Consider the following 22,458-nt stretch of genomic DNA (forward strand, 5'->3'; position numbering starts at 1 on the left):
AGCCAGTCTCCCTGAGCACCAGTAGATTTAATAAGCAAGTGGCATTGAACCTTGAGGCTTTGAGGGATTGAAGTTTAAGTGAATATATTAGAGGGGAGTTAGAGGCAGTTGGCTGAGTTCAAGGAGTTGGGACAGAGAAAGGAAAGGAGGAAATAGAGATAGAAGATAAAGGACAACTTTTTGCTTATTTTAAAGCTAGGAGAGATCCAGTTGGTGACTGAAGGGAAGGAGTTATGGAATGGGAAAGAGTGACGTTATTAGAAGTCAAAATACTAATTATGAGAATAAGATCCTAGATGATAAGGTCTGGAGAGAGAAAGGGATGGGAAAGTTTTGAGAAGGGAAGAGAATCTCTTTTGTCTGGGAGTTAAGTGAGGGACCAGAGATGGACTTAGAGACAGTGTGATTCTTTTTTTTTCCCTTTAGTTGTTGGCTAAAAATGGGGAAACAAGTTGGTAGTTTGCATTCTTTCCATGTTTAGTATTTTTTGCTAAGAGTAAGCTTTCCATTAATAAATTTTGGAGAACATTTGGGGCTAGTTTTATAGATTACAGCTGAAAGAAAAGCTGGTTTGTTATTTAAAAATACTTCCCCGGAGCAAAAGAAACTGATGCATATTTTAATTTGCTCTCTAATAAAGTTGGTTAGGGAAAACAACAAAAAAAATTTTAGGATAGTCATCTTTTCTTTTTATTTACCACCTTATTTTTTTTTATTGCCATCTTTGAATTTTCATGCTACTTTAGTGTGTTTATTTTGAACTTTAAACTTTTCAAAGTAATGTTTTATCTGTTGTAAGATCTCATTCTATCCTATGAACGGTCTGAGGTAGGTATTTAATTATGCATAAATTAAGATAAAGATGATTATTCAAAGTTGCATATATTATACACTCCTGGAAAGCAGGTATTAATTTTTTTCAATTAAGTATATCCTTTACAGCATATTCTAACTTGTACTCTTAAGGTTTGTGCTTTACTTACATTTTGAACAAATCAGTGATAGATCCTATTATCCTAAACCATAATTCTTATTTCTTGTGATAGATCTGCAGTTTGAGTTGTAGGTCAAACCAAACTTTCCACTCTTTGAGGACAGTATTATCGGTCATTTTATTCTGTGTATTTATTTAAGGCTTGATGTGTGCCAAACCCTGGCTGTAATGTGCTTTTTCCGCTACATAGCATGTTTTACGCTTTATGACATTTTATTTTCCTGAGTAACTTCTTTATTAACACTTAGCAAAGTCAGTGAATATAGCCCAGCCTGGCAGATCTGGAAGGTAAAAAAATTTGAACTGTACCTCTACAGGGGGAGAAAAAACCCAAATTTAAGTATTCTTCCAAAGTTAAAAAAAGGTTAGCTTAAATGAGATCTCTTCTCAATCAGGCTTAATGCTGATTACAGCTTTTCATCTATGGCAAGAAATGTGATTGAGGAGAGAAAGTAGATTCCGGACTGTATTTTACTTCATTTGGAGCCAGTATTTCTGGGTAACTTAAATATTTTATTTGGAGTGGTAATTTTCAAAACAGAAGATAGATAACTTCTGAACTAGCTTGAGAAATTCAAGTTTGGTTCTGGGGCTATAAACTCTTTGCCTCCTGAATGAAGCCAAGGTGGATTAAGGTGTAAAGTATGTGTGATGCATGCATTGGGTTCATGGTAGAGATCATAGCCAGCCTAAGAGCCTCATTTAAAAGGAACAACTGTGCTTCAGCTCTGGTTAACTTGTTTTCATCTGTTGCTCTGAATGTTCGCAAGAATCTTGAATTCTGCAGGTTTAAACTGAATTTAATCTCAGCTGCCTCCAACCACACATAGAGATTGGCTGTTCTGCCTTTTTCTCGTACTGTATTTCTTTCAGATAATAGCACCACCGTCCATCCAAACTAACATCCTAGAGTCATTTTCATTTCTTTTCTTTCTTCCTCCTCCCATCTAGTTACCACTAAATCCATTCCACTCTGCATCCTAATTTAGTCCTTTGGTTGCCCTGGTTGTTCACTAGTTATGTCCCAACTCTTTTTTTTTTTTTTTTCTAGTTTTCAGTCTGATTTCCTGGCCTTCATTCTGTGTTAACTTCTCTAGTACATCTGCCACAGCATTATTAAAGTTACTCTTTTTTATTAGAAAAAGAATATTTATATACATTTATTGTTGAAATGTTAGAAAATTAGATTAGCAAAAGGAAGAATCACTACTCCAGGAAAATCACTGGATGTTGAGACTAAGGGATTATTTTAACAAATTTAAAAACGTTTGTTCATTTATTTAGAGAGAGAGAGCCCTCATGCTCTGTGGGGAAGAGCAGAGGGGAGGGAGAGAAGAGGGAAAGAATCCCAATCAGACTCCATGCTGAGCACAGAGCTGAGCATAGGGCCTGTTGGAGCCTCTTAAGGGGCTCTATCTCACAACTCATGAGATCATGACGTGAACTGAAACCAAGAGTCAGGGGCTCAACCAGCTGAGCCACTCAGGTGCCCTGGGGTTGTTTTAATTTTAATTTAATTTAATTTCAATTTTTTAAGATTTTATTTATTTATTTGATGGAGAGAGAGAGAGCGCACAAGCAGGTGGCCAGCAGGCAGAGGGGGAGGGAGAAGCAGGCTGCCTGCTGAGCAGAGGGCCTGCTGTAGGGTGAGCTGAAGGCAGATGCTTAACTGACTGAGCCCCCCAGGTTCCCCATTTTAATTTTTAAATACTTTGTTTTGTATCTTTCTTTCTTTCTTATGTACACAACTCGTGTCATTAAAAAGACAATGCCTTGACAGTTCCCTTCCCTAGCCATTCTGAGTCAGTCCTTGATCCTAAACTCTAGATCCCATATTCTTCTCATAGGCATTTTACATATCATTTATTATCTTTTCCTCTTTCCTTGATTCTTTCTGTATTTATGCATATTTAAGTTCTTAAAAAATAAACACCTCCATCCTCCACTTTTGCCAACTGTCTGTCTATTGCTTTTCCTCCTTTCATAACCAAACTTTTCTGAGAGTGGCCTAGAAAAAAAGATTATGAAATAGATATACAAAAAAAATTGAAAATCATAGGTGAATATTTAAATAATGAAATACCTAACTTAAGAAAAAAATTACCATTGGGATGCCTGGGTGTCTTAGTCGGTTGGGTGCCTGCCTTTGGCTCAGGTCATGATCCTAGGGTTCTGGGATGGAGTCCTGCGTTGGGCTCCCTGCTTAGCGGGAAGCCTATATCTCCCTCTCCCACTCACCCTGCTTGTGTTCCCTCTTTCCCTGTCAAATAAATAAAATCTTTATTTTTTCAAAGGATTTTTTTTAAAGATTTTATTTATTTGACAGAGAGCAGAAGTAGGCAGAGGGGCAGGGAGAGGGAGAAGCGGGCTCTCTGCTTATCTAGGAGTGGACTTGATAGTTCGTACCATGTCTTTGTTCAGTTTTACCATATGTCAGAAGTGGTTAAATCAGCTTATGTTTTTCATGGTAGTACAGGACTCCCAGGGACACCACATATTCTTCTCTGAGTTAACTTTTGTAGATGGCATCTCATTGTGGTTCTATTTTGAATTCCTTGATAATAGGTCAAATATTCTTTGTTTATGGACCATTTGTGTTTCCTTTTATATGAAATGCCTGTTGGTTGTTTTTGATTCATTTGTCCTTTATTGATTACAGGCTAAATTCTTTTCCCAGTTTCAGATCTGGTTTTTCACTTTCATAGTATCTTGATGAACCCCCCCAAAATATTTGTCCGTGTTTTCCTTTTGTTCATACTTTCCGCATTTTGTTTAAGAAATTCTTTTCTACTCTGAGCTTGTGAAATTTATCAAAAATTTTGTCCCAAAATGTTGTAAAGTCTTATGGTTTAGCCTTTCACATGTAAGTCTTAATTTTTTCTTTTACTGCCTACCTAGTTTGTCTCAGTCCCATTTATTAAGAGCCTTTCCTATTTGGTCATCAATCAAATTTCCAAATAGTATGGGTCGCCATCTGGGCTCTCTTCTGTCCCATTTGGTCTATATGTGTCCATACTTCACAGTTTATGATGAAATCTTGATACCTTGCAGGGCTGGTCCTGCCATCTTGCAAATCTAGGTGTCTTTTCTTAAGCCAGACATTAAAGGAAATTTGCAAAATAATGCCATTCTTACAGTTTCTGTATCAGAGTTATCTTCATGAAATACTTGTATGTTATTAAGCAGTAAGTTTATTTTTGTTTTTAAGTGAATTAACAAACTTTAAAATTTCACAGTTGAAATTTCTAATACAGTAAGTGTTAATGTGTATATTTGCCACATGTTAGCAAAAGCTTCTAAGACCAAAAAGTTCAAGACCCATTGCTCTAAAGTAAACATTTAAAACTATAATATAGTTTATGTTAAGTACACTTTTAGCTATATCTTATAAGTTTTTTCTTTTTTTAAGATTTTATTTATTTATTTGACAGAGAGAGATTACAAATAGACAGGCAGTCAGAGAGAGGAAGAGAAGCAGGCTCCCTGCTGAGCAGAGAGCCGGATGCAGGGCTCCATCCCCAGGACCCTGAGCCACCCAGGCGCCCCTATATCTCATAAGTTTTATAGGTAATATTTTGGTGATAATTTCTGAAGATATTTTGTCTGTAATATGATTTCTTTTTTGATCATTGAATTGTTTAAAAGTATGTTTGAAAATTTCCAAATATATGTATTTTCTTCTAGTTCTTTTTGCTGTTTCTAACGGAACTGCATTGTGGTCAGAGGATGTGATTTGTATCATACAGTTCTTGGAAACTCATTCAATTAGATTTTATGGCTTAATGGTGGTCATTTCTTATAAATGTTTTATAAAGGGTTGAGAAACTTTTTTTCTCTAGTTACTAGTAGCAGTGTTTTAGAAATGCTCTGTTGATGGGTGAGCAGATAAGAAAATAGTAACTACTCTAGATATTTTAAAATGGAGAGAGATTTAATGAAAGTATTGGTTATAAGGGTGTGGTTAGAACTAGAACTACAAAGCAAGGGGAGAGGGTTTAAGAGGAACAAAGGAGGTTTGTTCTCAAAAGATAGGGGCGTTGTACTGCTTAATGACTGGAACCGAAGAGCTTGGACTTGCGGAGCTATTCTGAGAGTTACTGCTATTGGTAGAAACCTGCTGCTCTTGACTTCAACAGGAGACACCTTCTACTGAAGGCATTACCAGAACCAGGGGATGGGGAATGGCATTTTTCTTACCTTTTTTTCCCCCACTGCCTCCTGTTGGCAGAACCTACAAGGGAGTCTGGCAAAAGTAGTTTACAGGCTTTTTTGGTCTGATTGATTTGTCCATTATTTTGAGATATGTTAATAAAATTTCCTGTTGTTAAGGTAGATTAATTTCCTTTGCTTATCTATTTTTGAGCCTGAGTTGGGTAATATACAAGTTCTGTGCTTTTGGTGAGTTGAACCTTTTGTCACTATATAGATTTCTTCTTTATCTCTGTTAGATTTTTGGCCTTAAAGTTGGTTTGACTTGATACTAGTAAAGAATGTCAGCTTTCTTGTGGACTGGTATCTTTTTTTGTCCTTTGACTTTGAACGTTTCTTTGCTTTTATGTTTTAGTTATATCTTTTAAAAACCTCGTAACTATATATTTTCACCACCTCTTTAACTTTCTTTACCATTTAAAGAACTTAATCTAATTTTTTTAATGAGTAACTGATATCATGGAACTTATATAATTTTGTGTGCTATTCATTTGGCCTGCTTTTTATTTGTATCTTTGTCTTTCCCTTAGTATGGATTGATTTATTTTTCCTTTTTCTCATTTTGTTTTTCCCACTTCTTGTTTTAAAGATATACCTCCTGTTCTTTCAGGAGTTGCCCTAGCTATTTTTTGCATTTTTTTTTTCATTTTAAAATTTTTTTATAAACATATAATATATTGATAGCCCCAGGGGTACAGGTCTGTGAATCGCCAGGTTTACACACTTAACAGCACTCACCATAGCACACACCCTCCCCAATGTCCATAACCCCATCACCCTCTCCCTACCCCTCCTCCCCCCGCTCCCCTCAGTTTGTTTTGTGACATTAAGAGTCTCTTATGGTTTGTCTCGCTCCCGATCCCATCTTGTTTCATTTATTCTTTTCCTACCCCTCAAACCCCCCACATTGCATCTCCACTTCCTCATATCAGGGAGATCATATGATAGTTGTCTTTCTCTGATTGACTTATTTCGCTCAGCATAATACCCTCTAGTTCCTTCCACGTTGTCGCAAATGGCAAGATTTCATTTCTTTTGATGGCTGCATAGTATTTCATTGTATATATATACCACATCTTCTTTATCCATTCAACTGTTGATGGACATCTAGGTTCTTTCCATAGTTTGGCTATTGTGGACATTGCTGCTATGAACATTTGGGTGCACATGCCCCTTCGGATCACTATGTTTGTATCTTTAGGGTAAATACCCAGTAGTGCAATTGCTGGGTCGTAAGGTAGCTCTATTTTCAACTTTTTGAGGAACCTCCATGCTGTTTTCCAGAGTGGTTGCACCAGCTTGCATTCCCACCAACAGTGTAGGAGAGTTCCTCTTTCCCTGCATCCTCGCCAGCATCTGTCATTTCCTGACTTGTTAATTTTAGCCATTCTGACTAGTGTGAGGTGGTATCTCATTGTGGTTTTGATTTGTATTTCCCTGATGCTGAGTCATGTGGAGCACTTTTTCATGGGTCTATTGGCCATCTGGATGTCTTCTTTGCAGAAATGTCTGTTCATGTCCCCTGCCCATTTCTTGATTGGATTATTCTTTGGGTGTTGAGTTTGCTAAGCTCTTCATAGATTTTGGATACTAGCCCTTTATCTGATAGTGGTTTGCAAATGTCTTCTCCCATTCTGTCAGTTGTCTTTTGATTTTGTTAACTGTTTCCTTTGCTCTGCAGAAGCTTTTGATCTTGATGAAGTCCCAATAGTTCATTTTTGCCCTTGCTTCCCTTGCCTTTGGCGATGTTCCTAGGAAGAAGTTGCTGTGGCTGAGGTTGAAGAGGTTTTTGCATTTATTTTATTGTTGTTAGTCTTGTTTGTTTGGTTTTTAAGATTTATTTATTTATTTATTTATTTATTTGACAGAGATCACAAGTAGGCGGGACAGGGCAGGTGGGTAGCTGGCTTCCTGCTGAGCAGAGTGACTGCTGATGCCCAGCTCCATTGCAGGACCCTGAGATGATGACCTGATCTGAAGGCAGAGGCTTAACTCACTGAGCCACCCAGCAGCCCTGTTATACTTGCTTTTATTCCAGACTTTTTGTTAACGAAAATGTCAAACATGAAGAAAAGTAGAAAAGATAGTAATACCTCTGTAGCTTTTATGTAGATTCAACAATTAACATTTTCCATATTTATCTTTTATTTTTTATTGTTTAGTAAATCATTTAATTAACAGTTTTATTGAGAAATAATTCATATGCCATGATCATTTATTTAAAGTATACAATCTAATGGCTTTTAGTATATTCATAGTTGGGCAACTGTCACCACAGTCAATTTTCAAAAAGTTTGATGAATGTTTTTACTGAGGTCTGACATACAGAAAAGAGCAGAAATCTAAATGCAGAGTATACAGATTCACAAAGTGTATGCTATCACACATAAAGAAATAGAATAATGATTGTAGTCCAGGAGCCTTCCTTATCCCCATTCCCAATCACTACTATCTTCTCCTGCTCTCCAAAAGTTAACACTATCTTGACTTTCTAACACCATCGATTACTTTGTTGGTGAGCTTTACGTAAATGAAATTATATGATACGTATTCTTTCCTTTGTCTGACCTCATTTGGTCAACATTTGTTTATAAGATGATTCATGTTTTGTGTAGAACTGATTCATTTTTATTGAAGTGTATGAATAGACCATAAATTAATTACCCATTTTACAGTTGATAAACTGTTCCTAGTTGGGCCTGTCATGAATAATGCTACTATAAACATTCTTGTGCTTGTGTTTTGTTTTCATATATATGTTGGATAAATACCTTGGGATGGAAATGGTGGGTGAGTCGTAGTTTATATTCAGATTTACAAAATGCCAAATGGTTTGTCCATCAACTGTATGAGAGTTCCAGTTCCTGTACTTAACGTGCCAACTTGGTCTTGTCATTTGTTTTTAATGTTAGCCATTTTTGTAAATATATGTTGCTGTCGTAATATTTGTTTTAATTTTCATCTTCTGATTACCAGTGAGACTGAGTCCTTTTTCATGTAAATTGGTCATTAGGTTGCTTTCTGTAAAATGTGTGTTCTAGTCTTTTGCCAATTTTTCTGTTTGGTTGTTTATTTTTTTGACTTCTAGTCATTAGTGATATCTAATTTAATGTGCATAGTTATCAAAACCTAGAGCTTACCAATGTTGATTATACTGAAATGAAAATAATAAAACAGCAGTCATTATCTTTAAAAAAAATAAAGCTTATGAATATTTGTACTCTTTTATTCATGACCCTAAGATCAAGAGTTGCCTGTTCTACTGACTGAGCCCGCCAAGCACCCCTGTTTGCACTCTTCTCAAAAAAAATAGTAACCTTCAGATGGTTTTAACTCCCCATCATATGTCTTCCAATTTATGTGTTGATTGCCCTGTATCTTGGTTTTGTCCTGTTCTAATCTTACCAATTGATATTTTGAGCTCATATCTTTTATTGAAATCTAAAATCTAAAAAAAAAGTTTAGAAACCAAAATTTATGTGTAAGTTGAGCACAGATCTTTCTAGTGGTGAGACCTGACCTGAATGATCATGAGACTGCATAGTCTTGAAAGAAATCACATGTACTGTAAATGTACATGTACTGTAAATATTTACCTGCCTAAGTGCTAAATCCCAATTTAGCTAATTTGCTTGATGGGGTTCTGCTTTATGACATTCTTATGACATTGTTATTTTTATAAAATCAAACATTTCTTGATTTTGAAAGACATCAGGGCCCAAGAGTTTTTCCATAAGGAATCCTGGGCCTATATTGTTTTATATTCAGTGTTCAGATTTACTCACATATTTATTTTTCCTTACCATTCCTTCTTGGATCTTAAACTTGTCATTTGGGATCATTTTCCAGAAGGAAGTCAAGATTTATTTTATAGTTGGTTACTGTTGGTGGTAAACTTGTTTTGTCTGAAAATATCTTTATTTCACCTGTGATCCTGAAACTTAGTTTTGCTTGATATAAGAGCTAAAATTGCCTGTTGTTTTCACTTTAAAGATAAAATTCCACTGTTTTCTAAGTTCTAATGTTACCTGTCCTTATTGTTACTTTTATAAAATGATAGCCATCAGCCTAGTTGCCGTATCTTTGTGGGTAATCTGTCTTTTCTTTCTGGATTTAGGATTAGCTCTTTTTAGTTGATGTTCTTTGCGTTTTTTAAGTTTGGAATTCTTTTTATTTATGCTGTTGGAATTTCATTGGGTTTCTTGGACCTTAGGATTGATATCTTCAGCAACTTTTTAGGAAATTCTCCATCATTATCTTTTTATAAATGTTGCCTCTTATTCTCTTTTGTCTTCTTGTCTCATACTTTGTCTCTATTTCTCTGTTACATTCTGGATAAACTCTTCAGATTATTGTCTAGGTACTAATTCTCTCTTCATCTATTTTAATCTCTTATTTAATCTGTCCACTGAATTTTTTTAAAGTTGTATTTAGATATAACTTATATGCCATAAAATTGACCATTTAAAGTGTAGAGTCAGTGGTTTTTAGAATATTTACCTACTTGTGTACCTGTCCCCATAATTTAATATTAGAATATTTTTGTCATCCCCAAAAGAAAACTTGTACCCATAAGCACTCACTCTTTATCACTTCTCTCCCCACTCTGTCTCCTTCGGGCAGACACCAGTCTACTTTCTGTATCTGTAACTTGCCTGTTCTGGATATTTCATATAAATGGTATTATGTATGTAGTCTTTTGTGACAGATTTGTTGGACTTAGCATAATGTTTTTGAGGTTCATCCATGTTACAGCATTTGTCAGTACTTCACTCTTTTTTATGGTCAAATAACATTTTGTTGTCTGGAAACATTTGCTTACCTACTTGTCAGTTAATGGACATTGGGTTGCTTCCTCTTTTTTTTTGGCTATTGTGAATAATGCTGCTGTCAGTATTTGTGTGCTGGTTCTTACGTGGATATGTTTTCATCCATTGAGCCCTTAAATTTATTTTTTAATTATATGAGAAATCACTTCTACATTCTTGCTGTAAAAGTCCTAGTATAAAAGTATATAATGCAAATAGGAATGTCTTCTTTCTTCTCCATTTCCACTGCTTGGAGGGGACTGCTGTAAAATAGTTGGTTGTGCTTCCTTCTGACCTCCTTTTTATCCATTTATATAACATTTGTATAAAATAATTTTTTTTAAAGATTTTATTTGTCAAAGAGAAAGCACAAGCAGGGGGAGCAACAGGCAGAGGGAGAAGTAGGCTCCTGACCAAAATAAAGAGCCAGATGTGGGACCACCCCTAGGCATCATGACCTGAGCAGAAGGCAGAGACTTAACCAACTGAGCCACCAAGGCATCCCAAATCTCTTGCTTTTGTTTTAACATAAAGGAATTATATATATTTTGAGGCTTGCTTTTTAAAATATTTTTAACGTTTAAATTTCACTTAATTAACATAATAGAGTATTATAAGTTTCTGAGGTTATTTAGTGATTCTCAGTTGCAGGTAACACCCAGTGCTCCGTATATCAAGTGCCCATCACCCATTTATCCCATCCATCCACCCATCTCCCCTCCAGCAACTGTTTTCCTATGTTCATCTGTTTTGTTTCTTAAATTCCACATATGAGTGAAATCATATGATAATTGTCTTTCTCTGACTTCTTTCGCTTAGCATAATGCCCCCTAGTTCCATCCATATCATTGCAAATGGCAAGATTTCATTCTTTTTGATAGCTGCGTATACGTATACCACATCTTTTTTTTTTTTTTTTTAAGATTTTTTTTATTAGAGAGAGAGAGAATGAGCCGGCAGGGGAGTGGAGAGGGCATGCAGAAGCAAGGGGTGGGGGCAGAGGGAAAAGCAGACTCCCCACTGAGCAGGGAGCCCAACTCAGGGCTTTATCCTAGGACCCTGAGATCATGACCTGAGCCAAAGGCAGCCACTTACCCAACTGAGCCACCCAGGCACCCCTGTACCACATCGTATCCATTCATTTGTTGATGGACATCTGGGTTCATTCCATATTTTGACTGTTGTGGCTCTGTTTTTAACTTTTTGAGGAACCTCCATGCTATCTTCCAGAGTGGCTGCACCAGTTTGCGTTCCTACCAGCAGTGTAAAAGGGTTCCCCTTTCTCCACATCCTCACCAACATTTGTTGTTTCCTGAGTTGTTAATTTTAGCCGTTCTGACTGGCATGAGGTGATATCTCATTGTGGTTTTGATTTGTATTTCCCTGATTAAGGCTTGCTTTTTATTCAGTATATTTTAGGGTTCTTTTGTTAGTACACATAATTCTTAGTGGTTGCATAGTCTTATTTCCATATGACATAATTTGTGTAATTTAGCTATTGATGGACATATATATATTGTTTCTGGATCTTGTACTTGCAAATAGTCAATAAGTCAACGCTCTTATTAATTTGTTTTGAAACATTTACTAAGACAAGAAACATTATGTGCCAGGCAGTTTTGAATGCTAGGAATGCAAAGATAAATCGACATAATCTCTAGATTCTGACAAGCAAAATTGTTGCCTCAAAGGGATAGAAAAGTTTTTTTCCTCAAGGACTTATATTTGGTTCTGCCGGTTGCCTGGCATTACTTCCTGGGCCACTTTTGATTAAATTCTTGCGTAAGGTTGCAGGAATTCATACTACAAACCCATGTGGGCGTCCGCTTAAGGTTAAGACATTTCATGGTAGAAGTTCGTTCTTTCTCTGCCCATTGCTCTGTTCAAAACAGGGAAATTTCTGTGCCTTGTATCTTACCCTTATATTGAAGAGTTCGTAGTCTTCTTTCCTCTCTTTTTGGTCTTGCCCCTCCTTGGATTCGGTGGAATTCCCCAAGGTGAAATCCAGCTATGATCCTTTTATTTCAGGATTCCTACGCTCACTTTTTGCATTTTATAGAATTTTTCAGAGTATTGGCTCTGCCATTCTGCTGAAAAAGAAATTGTTTAGTTTTTAAAACATATCCTTCTTTTGTTTTTCAGTTTACCATAATCCTGGTTTCTTTCTTTGATCACTCCTCCCCTTTTAGGCACTACTGTACCCCAAAAGCATGTGGAAATTACTACATATTTATCTCTCTTTAGGCTGTGGGATGTTTTTAAGAAGAGGAATCTTTAAGTCTTGTCACATTTGCATTCCGGTCTGATGGAGGCTTTCCATTTCCAAAAAGGGGACAAAGTTTCAACAAGTAGCTGTTAGGCACTAAGGTCTGTAGAAGTGTATTTAGAATTCAGTAGGAAAGAAAATGTTTCCTTAATTTGCATGAATCAAATTCTGCTTCATTTTAAAATAAGGTGAGATTATTTCATTGCCTGCCTCTCACCCTGAAAGAACAGAGAGAGCCATTATAATTGTTTAATGTTGGGGAAAAAATAGTAGTAGTTTGATACTGTAATGATGGTAATGTGTATAGTAATCTTGTTTTTATTCCATTATGTTCCTGTATTGATAACCTTCCACTTCCTGTTGGTTGTTAGATGAAATGAGAGAAAGGCATCGTTAGCCATTTCACATACAGTTGAATTAGCAACCATTGACATTTATCTCTTAAGTTTTTAATGTTTTTCTTTTTCTGTTTCCCCCTACCCTAAATAAGGAATTTTTACCTTTTATTTAAAAAAAAAAAAAAAAAGATTTATTTATTTATTTTAGAGGGAGAGAAAGAGCACGTGCGGGAGGTGGGGTTGGGGTGTCCTGAGGGGCAGAGAATCTCAAGCAGATGCCTTGCTGAGCGCAGAGCCTGAGCTGGGGCTAGATCTCAAAACTCTTGAGATTGCAACCTGAGCCGAAATCAAGAGTTGGATGCTTCACCTATGGAGCCACCCAGGTGCCCCAGAATTTTTACTCTTTAGAATACAGGCATACCTCAGAGATACTGTGGGTTTGGTTTGGACCACTGCATCAAAGCAAATATCATAATAAAGTAAGTCAGATGTATTTTCTGGTTTCCCAGTGCATATAAAAGTTATATTTACACTATATTATAGTCTTTTAGGTATGCAGTAACATTATGTCTGAAAAAACAGTGTGCATAGGGTAATTGAAAAATATTTTTCAGTTGGCTCAATTGTTAAGCGCCTGCCTTTGGCTCAGGTCATAATCCCAGGGTCCTGGGATTGAGACCTGCCTGCATCAAGACCTGCATCGGGCTCCCTGCTCGGCGGGAAGCCTGATTCTCCCTCTCCAACTCCCCCTGCTTGTGTTCCCTTTCTGTCTCTCTATGTTAAATAACTAAATGAAAATCTTTGAAAAAAAAAAGAAAAATACTTTACTGCTCAAGAATGCTGACCACCATTGAGCTCTCAGTGAATCGTAATCTTTTTGCTGGTGGAGGTTCTTGTCTTGCTGTTGATGATCACTGACTGATCAGGGTTGTAGGTGCTGAAGGTGGGGGTGGCTGTGGCAATTTCTTAAAATAAGACAAGAGTGAAATTTGCCATATTGATCAACTCTTCCTTTTCAGGAACTGTTTCTGTGTTTAACAGTATCTGACCCACAGTAGAACTTTTTCAAAATAGAAATCAATCCTTTCAAACCCTACCACTCTGAATCCTTTCTTATTTCAACAATTGTCACAGCATCTTAACCAGTAGATTCCATCTCAAGAAACCACTTTCTTCGTTCATCTGTAAGAAGCAACTCGTCATCCATTCACATTTTATCATGAGATCACAGCAGTTCTGTCACATCTTCAGGCTCCACTTCTAATTCTACTTTTGCTGTTTCTATCACATCTGCAGTTACTTCCTCCACTGAATTCTTGAACCCCTCAGAGTCATCCATGAGGATTGGAATCAACTACACTCCTGCTAGTGTTGATACTTTGACCTCATCCTGTAAATTACACATGTTCTTAATGGCACCTAGAAGAGTAAATCCTTTCCAGAAGATTTTCAGCTTGCTTTGCCCAGCTGCATCAGAGGAATCAACTCTATTGGAACTATATCTTACAAAATGTGTTTAAATAATGAAACTTGAAAGTCAGAATTAGTCCATGATCTATGACTACAGAATAGATGTTATGTTAGCTGGCATGAGAACATTACTCTCTTTGCACATCTTCGTCAGAGCTCTTGGGTGTCCAGGTACAATGTCAATGAGAAGCAATATTTTGAAAGGAATCTTTTCCCTGAGCAGTAGGTCTCAAGAGTAGACTTAAAATATTCAGTAAACTAAAAAAAAAAAATATATATATATATATATATATATTCAGTAAACTGTTATAAACAGACGTGCTGTCATCCAGTCTTTGTTGTTCTGTTTACAGAACAGAGGGAGAGTGGATTCATCGTAATTCTGAAGGGCTCTAGGATTTTTGGAATTGTCAATGAGCTTTGACTTCAGCTTAAAGTCCACAGCTGTGTTAGTCCCTAACAAGAGTCAGCCTGTCCTTTGAAGCTTTTGAAGCCAGCCATTGACTTCTATTCTCTAGCTATGGAAGTTTTAGATGGCATCATCTTCTAATAGAAGACTGTTTCATCTCCATTGAAAATCTGTTGTTTAGTGAACCACCCTCATTAATTATCTTAGCTGGATCTTCTGGAGAACTTGCCGCTTCACCTTGCACTTTCATGTTATGGAAACAGCTTCTTTTCTTTCCTTAAACCTTATGAATCAGTCTCTGCCAGCTTCAGACCTTTCTTCTGCAGCTTCCTCACCTTTCTTAGATTTCACAGATTTGAAGAGTTAGTGCCTAACTCTGGATTAGGCTTTGGCTGAAGGGGCTCTTGTGGCTGGTTTGATCTATCCAGACCAGTTAGACTTTGTCCATATCATCAGTAAGGCTGCTTAACTTCTTACCACTTGTGTATTCATTGAGTTAGCACTTCCGATTTCCTGTATGAACTTTTATGTTGCATTCACAACTGGCTATTTGGTGCATTTCATTTGATGTGGTATTTTTCATCTTAAACAGTAATATGCACTATGGAACAACCATAGTACTTTTTTTTTTTTTTTAATACTATCATACCCATCATCCTCAGCTGTGTAAAAAAGCAAAAACTGGAATAATATTTAACAGTGGGCATTGATGAAAATGACAGTAGCTGAAGAGGCAGAGATCACATCATTAGGATAATACTTCATGGTTTAGCCTGTGCTACACAAAGTGTGGTGTGTGGACCTGTTACTGGGCCATGCTTTTCATTTAATGAGGAGTTGGAGAAATTATCCTTGATAATTTAATAACATATTTCTCCAGCTGGATTCAGTGAGGCAGTAGATTATAGTTTAAGAACACATGAAGCAATAAATGTTTGTAGTATTGATTCTGTCACTAAAGATGAGTAGGGTTAAACAAAAATAATGTGGCGTATCTACCAAAAATAAACAGACTCTTTTGTTAGGTAATGAAGGGTGGGGTTGAGCCATTTGCATTCATGGCTGGTCTACCAAGCCAGAGCCACTGAGAAGCCAAACCAGTTTGGTGTTTTTGTTGTTATTGTTGTTGTTTTATGTAGGCTCCCCACCCAACGTGGGGCTTAAATTTACCACCCTAAGATCAAAAGTCGCAGGTTCTACTGACTGTGCCAGTGAAGTGCCTCAAGCCAAACCAGTTCTGAAAGTGTTTATAAGCATTGCTTCTCAAGGTATCTAGATGTATCAAGATCTTTCTTATTGAGTATATAAATCCACCAGGATCTCTCAGAGCTCAAATTCCTATGAGTCTTCCAGACTTGAGCCAACATAAGATGAGGCTTAGATGGAGTTTTCAGATTTACTCTATGTTTGAGGTGCTTCCAAACATTTAGGTTCTGGGTTTGGCTGTTTTTGATGCACAAGATGAGAAAAAGAAATTCTCTTGCTAGTAACTTCAGGCCTTTTAGCCAGGGAGGACAAGATGTCTGTGTACTGCTGTTATGTAAATTCTGGAAATAAAGTGTATATTTAAAGATTGAGATCATGTATTTTTGGTTAGGTGTTAAATATTGAGAAAAGAATCATTTTAGCCATATTCAACTTATTCAGAAATCAAACTTTTATTAATATTCATAGATTTTTAAATGTACATTTTTAAAAAATATTTAAACATCTGCAATCAATGTCTTACCAATGGTGTTTAATTGGCAGCGGTTTTCCTTTTCTGGTGTTCTGTAAGATAACAGTGCATCTTATGATGATGTTTCTTACATTCAGAGAACATGGTACATTTGCAATATATGTAATTAGTTTTCCCATACCTCACCAGTTTAGGTACAGAAAAGGGTGATATTTGGTCAAGAACCACTGGAACTCTAATTTCTTGTCTTCTTCCTCACCCAGTGGTTTCTGGGTAGTTTTCTGCTTCTTTGGTTACAGTAGTTTCCTTTTGCAGTTATTTCCCATTATTTCCAGTTACCTCATTCTGTAGCTGCCATTTTCAGCACTGTCTGGGAAAGCTGACCACATTGCCATGCTAGTTTTCACAGTGAGTGGTATCATTGCTTTTGTGAGTGTTTCTCTTCTGCTTTTTCTATGCTTTGTCTTCAAAGTTAGGAGCTGAATACCTCCTCATGAGATAATAGCTTTCTGTTGATTGAGGCTACATGGTGTGATCTCTAGTTTACAGTAGTTCTTCATATCCTCAAGTGAGTAGGAATTATTTTTTTATTTTTACATCAAATTTTTTAGATGCTTCTCTTTTAGCTTCTGGTTCCATATTCAGGGAACTCAGAATCAGTTTCTTTTTTTTTTTTCTTTCCCCCTTTTTTATTTTTGTTTTAGTTTTATTTTATTTTTGAGTATAGCTGATTAGAACCAGTTGCTTAGAAGATCCAGTGGACCCTTGAGAGGACCGATTGGTTACTGAAAGACATGTTGGGGCACCTGGGTGGCTGAGTCAGTTAAGTATCTGACTTTGACTCGGGTTTTGATCTCAGGGTGCTGGGATTGGGCTCTGTGTTCAGTGGGGAGTCTGCTGCTTTCTTTCCCTCTGCCTCTGCCTGCATGTGTGCATGCACACACACTCTGAAAGTAAGTCTTTTTTAAAATAAATAAATAAATAAATGCATGTCCTGCCTTCTCCGAGGAATTACTGTTCTTTTTCTTTTTTTTTTTTTTAAGATTTTATTTATTTATTTGACAGAGATCACAAGTAGGCAGAGAGGCAGGCAGAGAGAGAGGAGGAAGCAGGCTCCCCGCTGAGCAGAGCCCAATGCAGGGCTCGATCCCAGGACCCTGAGATCATGACCTGAGCGGAACGCAGAGGCTCAACCCGCTGAGCCACCCAGGCACGCCAGGAATTACTGTTCTGAGAAGAATATACCCCAAAGGATAAATTCCCTATTTTTGTGAACCTGCCAAATAGACACACCACTTGACCTTCCGTTCTTTGTGTCTTTTTTTAAGTTGTCATTTTAAGTGCATGGATGAATTACTACTTTTGTTATTGAGCTTAGTAAATACTCATTAGCCCCCAAACTGTTGGCCCTACTTTATCTCTTTATTGGAGAGGAGGTGGATGTGCAAAGTAGTTTACTGCCTAGGAGCTATAAGACAATAAGGAACTGACATGAATTGTGTTTTGTTTTGTTTTTTTTTTTAAAGATTTTATTTATTTATTAGAGAGTGCAAGAGAAAGCAGGAGCCGGGAGAGAGGCAGATGAATAGGGAGAGGTAGACCCTCCTTGAGCAGCAACCTTGATGCAGGGCTTGATCCCAGAACCCTGGGATCATGACCTGAACTGAAGGCAGAGGCTTAACCAACTGAGCCACCCAGGCACCCCATGAATTGTCTTTTTAATGTAGTGAAAAAGTTACTACATTTTTTAATGTAGTAAAAAAAAATGTCCTATGAATGTTTTGGATTCTGACCTGTGATGTTGAAATAAAAGGGGGTGATAGCCCCTTCTCATGAAGGGAATTTGGAGCAGAGGTCCTGCATTATCTCTTGCTGTATAACAAATTCCCCCCAAATTTAGTAATTTGAAAGAACAAACATAATCCTTTGCAGTCCAAAGGGTCTGGAATCAGAAGCTTAGCTAGATGGTTCTGACTTAGTCTCTTGAGTTTCTAGGCAAGATATTGGCCTGGGCTGCAGTCATTTGAATGATTGGTTAGGATTGGAGACTATAACTTCCTAATATGTGGTTATTAGCAGGAGGCCAGTAATCTTTTTTTTTTTTTTTTTTAAGATTTTATTTATTTATTTGACAGGGAGAGAGATCATGAGTAGGCAGAGAGCCAGGCAGAGAGAGGCAGGGGGAAACAGTCTCCCCACTGAGCAGAGAGCCCAATGCGGGGCTCGATCCCAGGACCCTGAGATCATGACCTGAACCGAAGACAGCGGCTTAATCCATTGAGCCACCCAGGTGCCCCAGGAGGCCAGTAATATTAGCATGTGAGCTTCTGAATTGGGCTGTTTCCAATATGGCAAATGATTCTACAGAGAGTGACCAAAATGTAAACCATAGTCTTTTAGAACCTAATCTTGGGAGTAACATTGTTTCTGCTATATTCTATTGGTCACTGACAGTTTTGGTACAGTGTGGGAAGGAACTACAGAAAAATGTGAATATAAGGAAACAGTTAATTAGAGATTCTCTTGGAGTTTGGTCATCACAGGTCTCTTGTGAACATGTAAGGAGTAGTATCAGGGTGTGGAAAACATTTCTTCTTTTGTATCACTATGTTCAGGAGACCTAGGGATAATTATGCCAGTAAAACTCTTCATAGCTTACCTTTTTATCCTTCTGTTTCAGTTAGTAGCTATGCAAATGGACCTTCCTTGATTTGATAATAAGGGATTGCTTTCCCTGTTTCAGTGAGGTTCTCAAGATCTGGAGAGTTTCTACAGCAGTGTTACCCAAAATGTGGTTATTGAAACAAGATTTTTCCAAGATGGTTTACACTAAGGGGGTTCCGTTACTTTTGGAAACCTCTGTGTTATCTTCTTCCCCTTGGAGAATCATTGTGCAAGTTAGTATATTAGAAGTCTCTGAGAAGTCCTGCATTGAAGAAAACAGTTTCTCCCATTTTGTACCCAGTGTTTTTAAAAATGTACTTGATCACTGAATCACTATATTGTATACCTGCTAATATAACACTGTATGTTAACTATACTGGAATTAAAATAAAAAACTTAATAAAAACATTTACTTGATCATATAACCCACATTTGTTATTGTAAGTGGAATAAATTAAAAACCTTGTTCTAACAAAAATTTATCACAAATATATTCCTTTATTCAAAACAAGTTATTTAGGCAGGCAACTTTATTTTACATTTTGGGAGGCAACTGAGGTCAGAAATTGCAAGTAGCCGATACTTTATTTTCATTGTTATTAGCAGTTGTGATATTGCAAGATCCAAGGGAAGTTTTCATTCTTGGCCATTTAAAGGGCCATTTAGGAGATTTTGTTGTGTTTTGTTTTGGGTTTTTTTGGTAATTTTTATTGATTTATTAGCAAATGTTTTTGAGCATATTTTAGGCCCTGGGTTTGCTGTGATCAACAACATTGTCCATCCTCCTTGTACGGTGACAGCCAGACAAATGTAAGAAGGTAATTGCAGAAGGGCTGCAGAGAACAAAACAAAGACATGATGGTCCATAGATAGCTAGCTGTCTGTGAGCCAAGTATGTGCCTATTAATAGGTTCTTGTGCAATGATTCTCAAGAAAGAAGGGAGAAGTTTTCTAACCTGTAATGGTTTTGGATGATGTTAAGCTTACTTGAAAGTATCCAGCATTGAAAAGATCTGGAAACATTGCTATATTGTTAGTAATATTTCATTGTCCAGAAAAACTACAAGCTAGCTTTTAAGCAGAGAATTGTTGAGTTCTGAACAGATATCCATGCTTGTTTACTTTAATGCAAGAAAAGATGCTCATTAAGAGTCTTTATAGTGTTACATGCAATTCTAATAACATTGGTTATTTGGTTTTTAAACCCATAAGCTATGGGCTTCTGTGGTTTTTGTTTTGCTTTGTTGTATACTGGGAAAGAATGTCCACTAGTGATTACATGGGAAGAGTTGAGCAATAAAAACTGTATAAAGAAGAATGTAAAATACAGCCATTTGGGGGCATCTAATGTGTAGAAAAATAACTATATCGCAGGTCCTGACATTATATTCTGGAATTGAAAGTTTGTGTGTAGGTATCCTATTTAAAAATGAAAACAAATAAGGGCTGTAAATTGTAAATTAAAATTATTCATAACATTTTCAAAAGGATTTTTGCACATGTGGTTACTTGTATAGTTTTTTTTGGCAAGCTTGTATGTCTAAAGTGACATATTTTTTAAGGATGTTGGAGAAGGTGGTTTTTATAATTGGAAAGTAGTAAAGAAAACACTGCTGAAACTTTTAAGCAATTATAATCTGGGCTGAGATCTTATAACCTCAGTGGAGTAACAGTGACGTTTTGTAGGTAGCGGTCTGCTCTTTACAGCATCATTGTTTACAAATCTATTTAGAAATATTTTGATCGTGAATTATAGGACAAACAATTAAAAATTAAAGAGACATATAAGATATATACAAGATGAAAAGTTCTTGCAAAGGAAAAGATGTGAGCATTTGGAGTAAATTTACTCAAGGATTTCAGACTGTGAAACTAGAAGGATGTTTATATTGTCTTTTTCTTTTTTTTTAAATATAAATTACTGTTGATATTCTTTTCTAGAAACGACTGCAGAAAGAACTGTTGGCTTTGCAAAATGACCCACCTCCCGGAATGACTTTAAATGAAAAGAGTGTTCAGAATTCAATTACACAGTAAGTATTTAATTTTTGAAGTCATTGTTTCTTTTATTATTAGTGTAAAGTATGAATATACACTTATTTTTTAAAATGTAGTATTTGGGGGCACCTGGATGGCTCCAGTTGTTTAAGTGTCCAACTCTTGATTTTGATTAAGGGTCGTGAGATCAAGCCCCGCTTTGGGCTCTCTGCTCAGTGGGGAGTCTGCTTGAGATTCTCTCTTGCTGTCTCTCACTCTGCCCCTCTCCTTGCTCTCTCTCCCAAATAAATCTTTAAAAATTTTTAAATGTGGAATTTCATATTTCATACCACTTTCTTCCATCAAGAGGTAAATCGATCTTATCCTATGCTTTTGTATATCCCATTTTGTGTTACATAATAGTATCATACACATTGCATATGATGTATGATTTCTTAACCTTTTTTTTTCCCCAACCATATGTTGATTAGTAACATTTTAAAATGTTTCCTGCCAGAGCGCCTGGGTGGCTCAGTGGGTTAAAGCCTCTGCCTTCAGCTCAGGTCATGATCCCGGGGTCCTGGGATCGAGCCCCATATAGGGCTCTCTGCTCAGCAGGGAGCCTGCTTCCCTTCCTCTCTCTCTGGCTGCCTCTCTGCCTACTTGTGATCTCTGTCTGTCAAATAAATAAATAAAATCTTTAAAAAAAATAAAAATAAAAATAAAATAAAATAAAATGTTTCCTGCTAAAGAGGCAGCATATAATAACTTTGGTTTGACTTTGTTTATGAAATGATCTTCATCTAAAATGCAGTTTGGCATGAGGTTGTTTATCAAATTTTTCAAAACCACATGTAGAGGTTTGAAGAGAATAGTAGTCAAGAGGTGTCTCCAATCCCTGAACACATTAATTGCCCTGTACAGAACGGTAACTAAATGCCAGACTCTTTAGCAGCCTCTTTTAATAGATAAGAAACTTCTTCATGAGGATAAAAAAGTGAAGCATAGAAGGAAGACACAGAAGTAGTCTAATTCTGCTCCTTCCTTGGGCGCAAAGAAGTCTTTTCTCAGATATGAAACCAAGAAGAGTAGAGAGATACATATGTGTCCTCTCATAAAGATGAGCATTTCAATTAGTTTGAAATGTTTTCTTTTTCTTTTTTTTTTTTTTTTTTAATTTGCTGAGACAGAGTGAGAAGGAACACAAGCAGGGGGAGTGGGAGAGGGAGAAGCAGGCTTCCCGCCCACTGAGCAGGGAGCCCGATGTGAGGCTCAATCCCAGGAACCTGGGATCATGACCTGAGCCGAAGGCAGATGCTTAACCACTGAGCCACCCAGGCCCCCCAAGCAATAGAAGTTTCTTAAGTGAAGATACAGAAAAAGCTCTCGAGTGAGAGGGGTCCCGACAGGTTTGCCCTGAAATGTTTTCTAAAGTATCATCCTAAGTCCATCCATCAGTCTATTTTTACTATTCCTTTGATTTTATAGTTTTGTTAGACAAGGGTAAATGTTCTGAAATGGGGAGCGGGGGGAGGGACTTAAAATAATGGAACCTTTCCTTAAAATCTTCAAAAACGTAAAAGAGATAGGAGGCAACAAGATAAAAAGTATACAATAAACCAAATTATAGGACAAAGAGAATAAT

General features: G+C 36.9%; 1 protein-coding gene across 2 annotated transcripts in view; it reads left to right on the forward strand.

Annotated features, from left to right (window-relative positions):
• The window catches only part of UBE2W (ubiquitin conjugating enzyme E2 W), a gene marked incomplete at its 5' end in the record, with an annotated part of 71,734 nt that overhangs the window by 16,718 nt on the left and 32,558 nt on the right, over window positions 1-22,458 (forward strand). For both annotated transcript variants that reach the window (XM_080800331.1, XM_080800332.1), the window contains one exon: window positions 20,778-20,869. In XM_080800331.1, coding sequence (XP_080656457.1) covers window positions 20,778-20,869 — 92 coding nt within the window. The remainder of the gene's footprint in view (window positions 1-20,777; window positions 20,870-22,458) is intronic.

Source organism: Martes martes (genome assembly GCF_963455335.1).
Source record: "Martes martes genome assembly, chromosome: 4".
In the NCBI taxonomy this organism is placed as follows: domain Eukaryota; kingdom Metazoa; phylum Chordata; class Mammalia; order Carnivora; family Mustelidae; genus Martes; species Martes martes.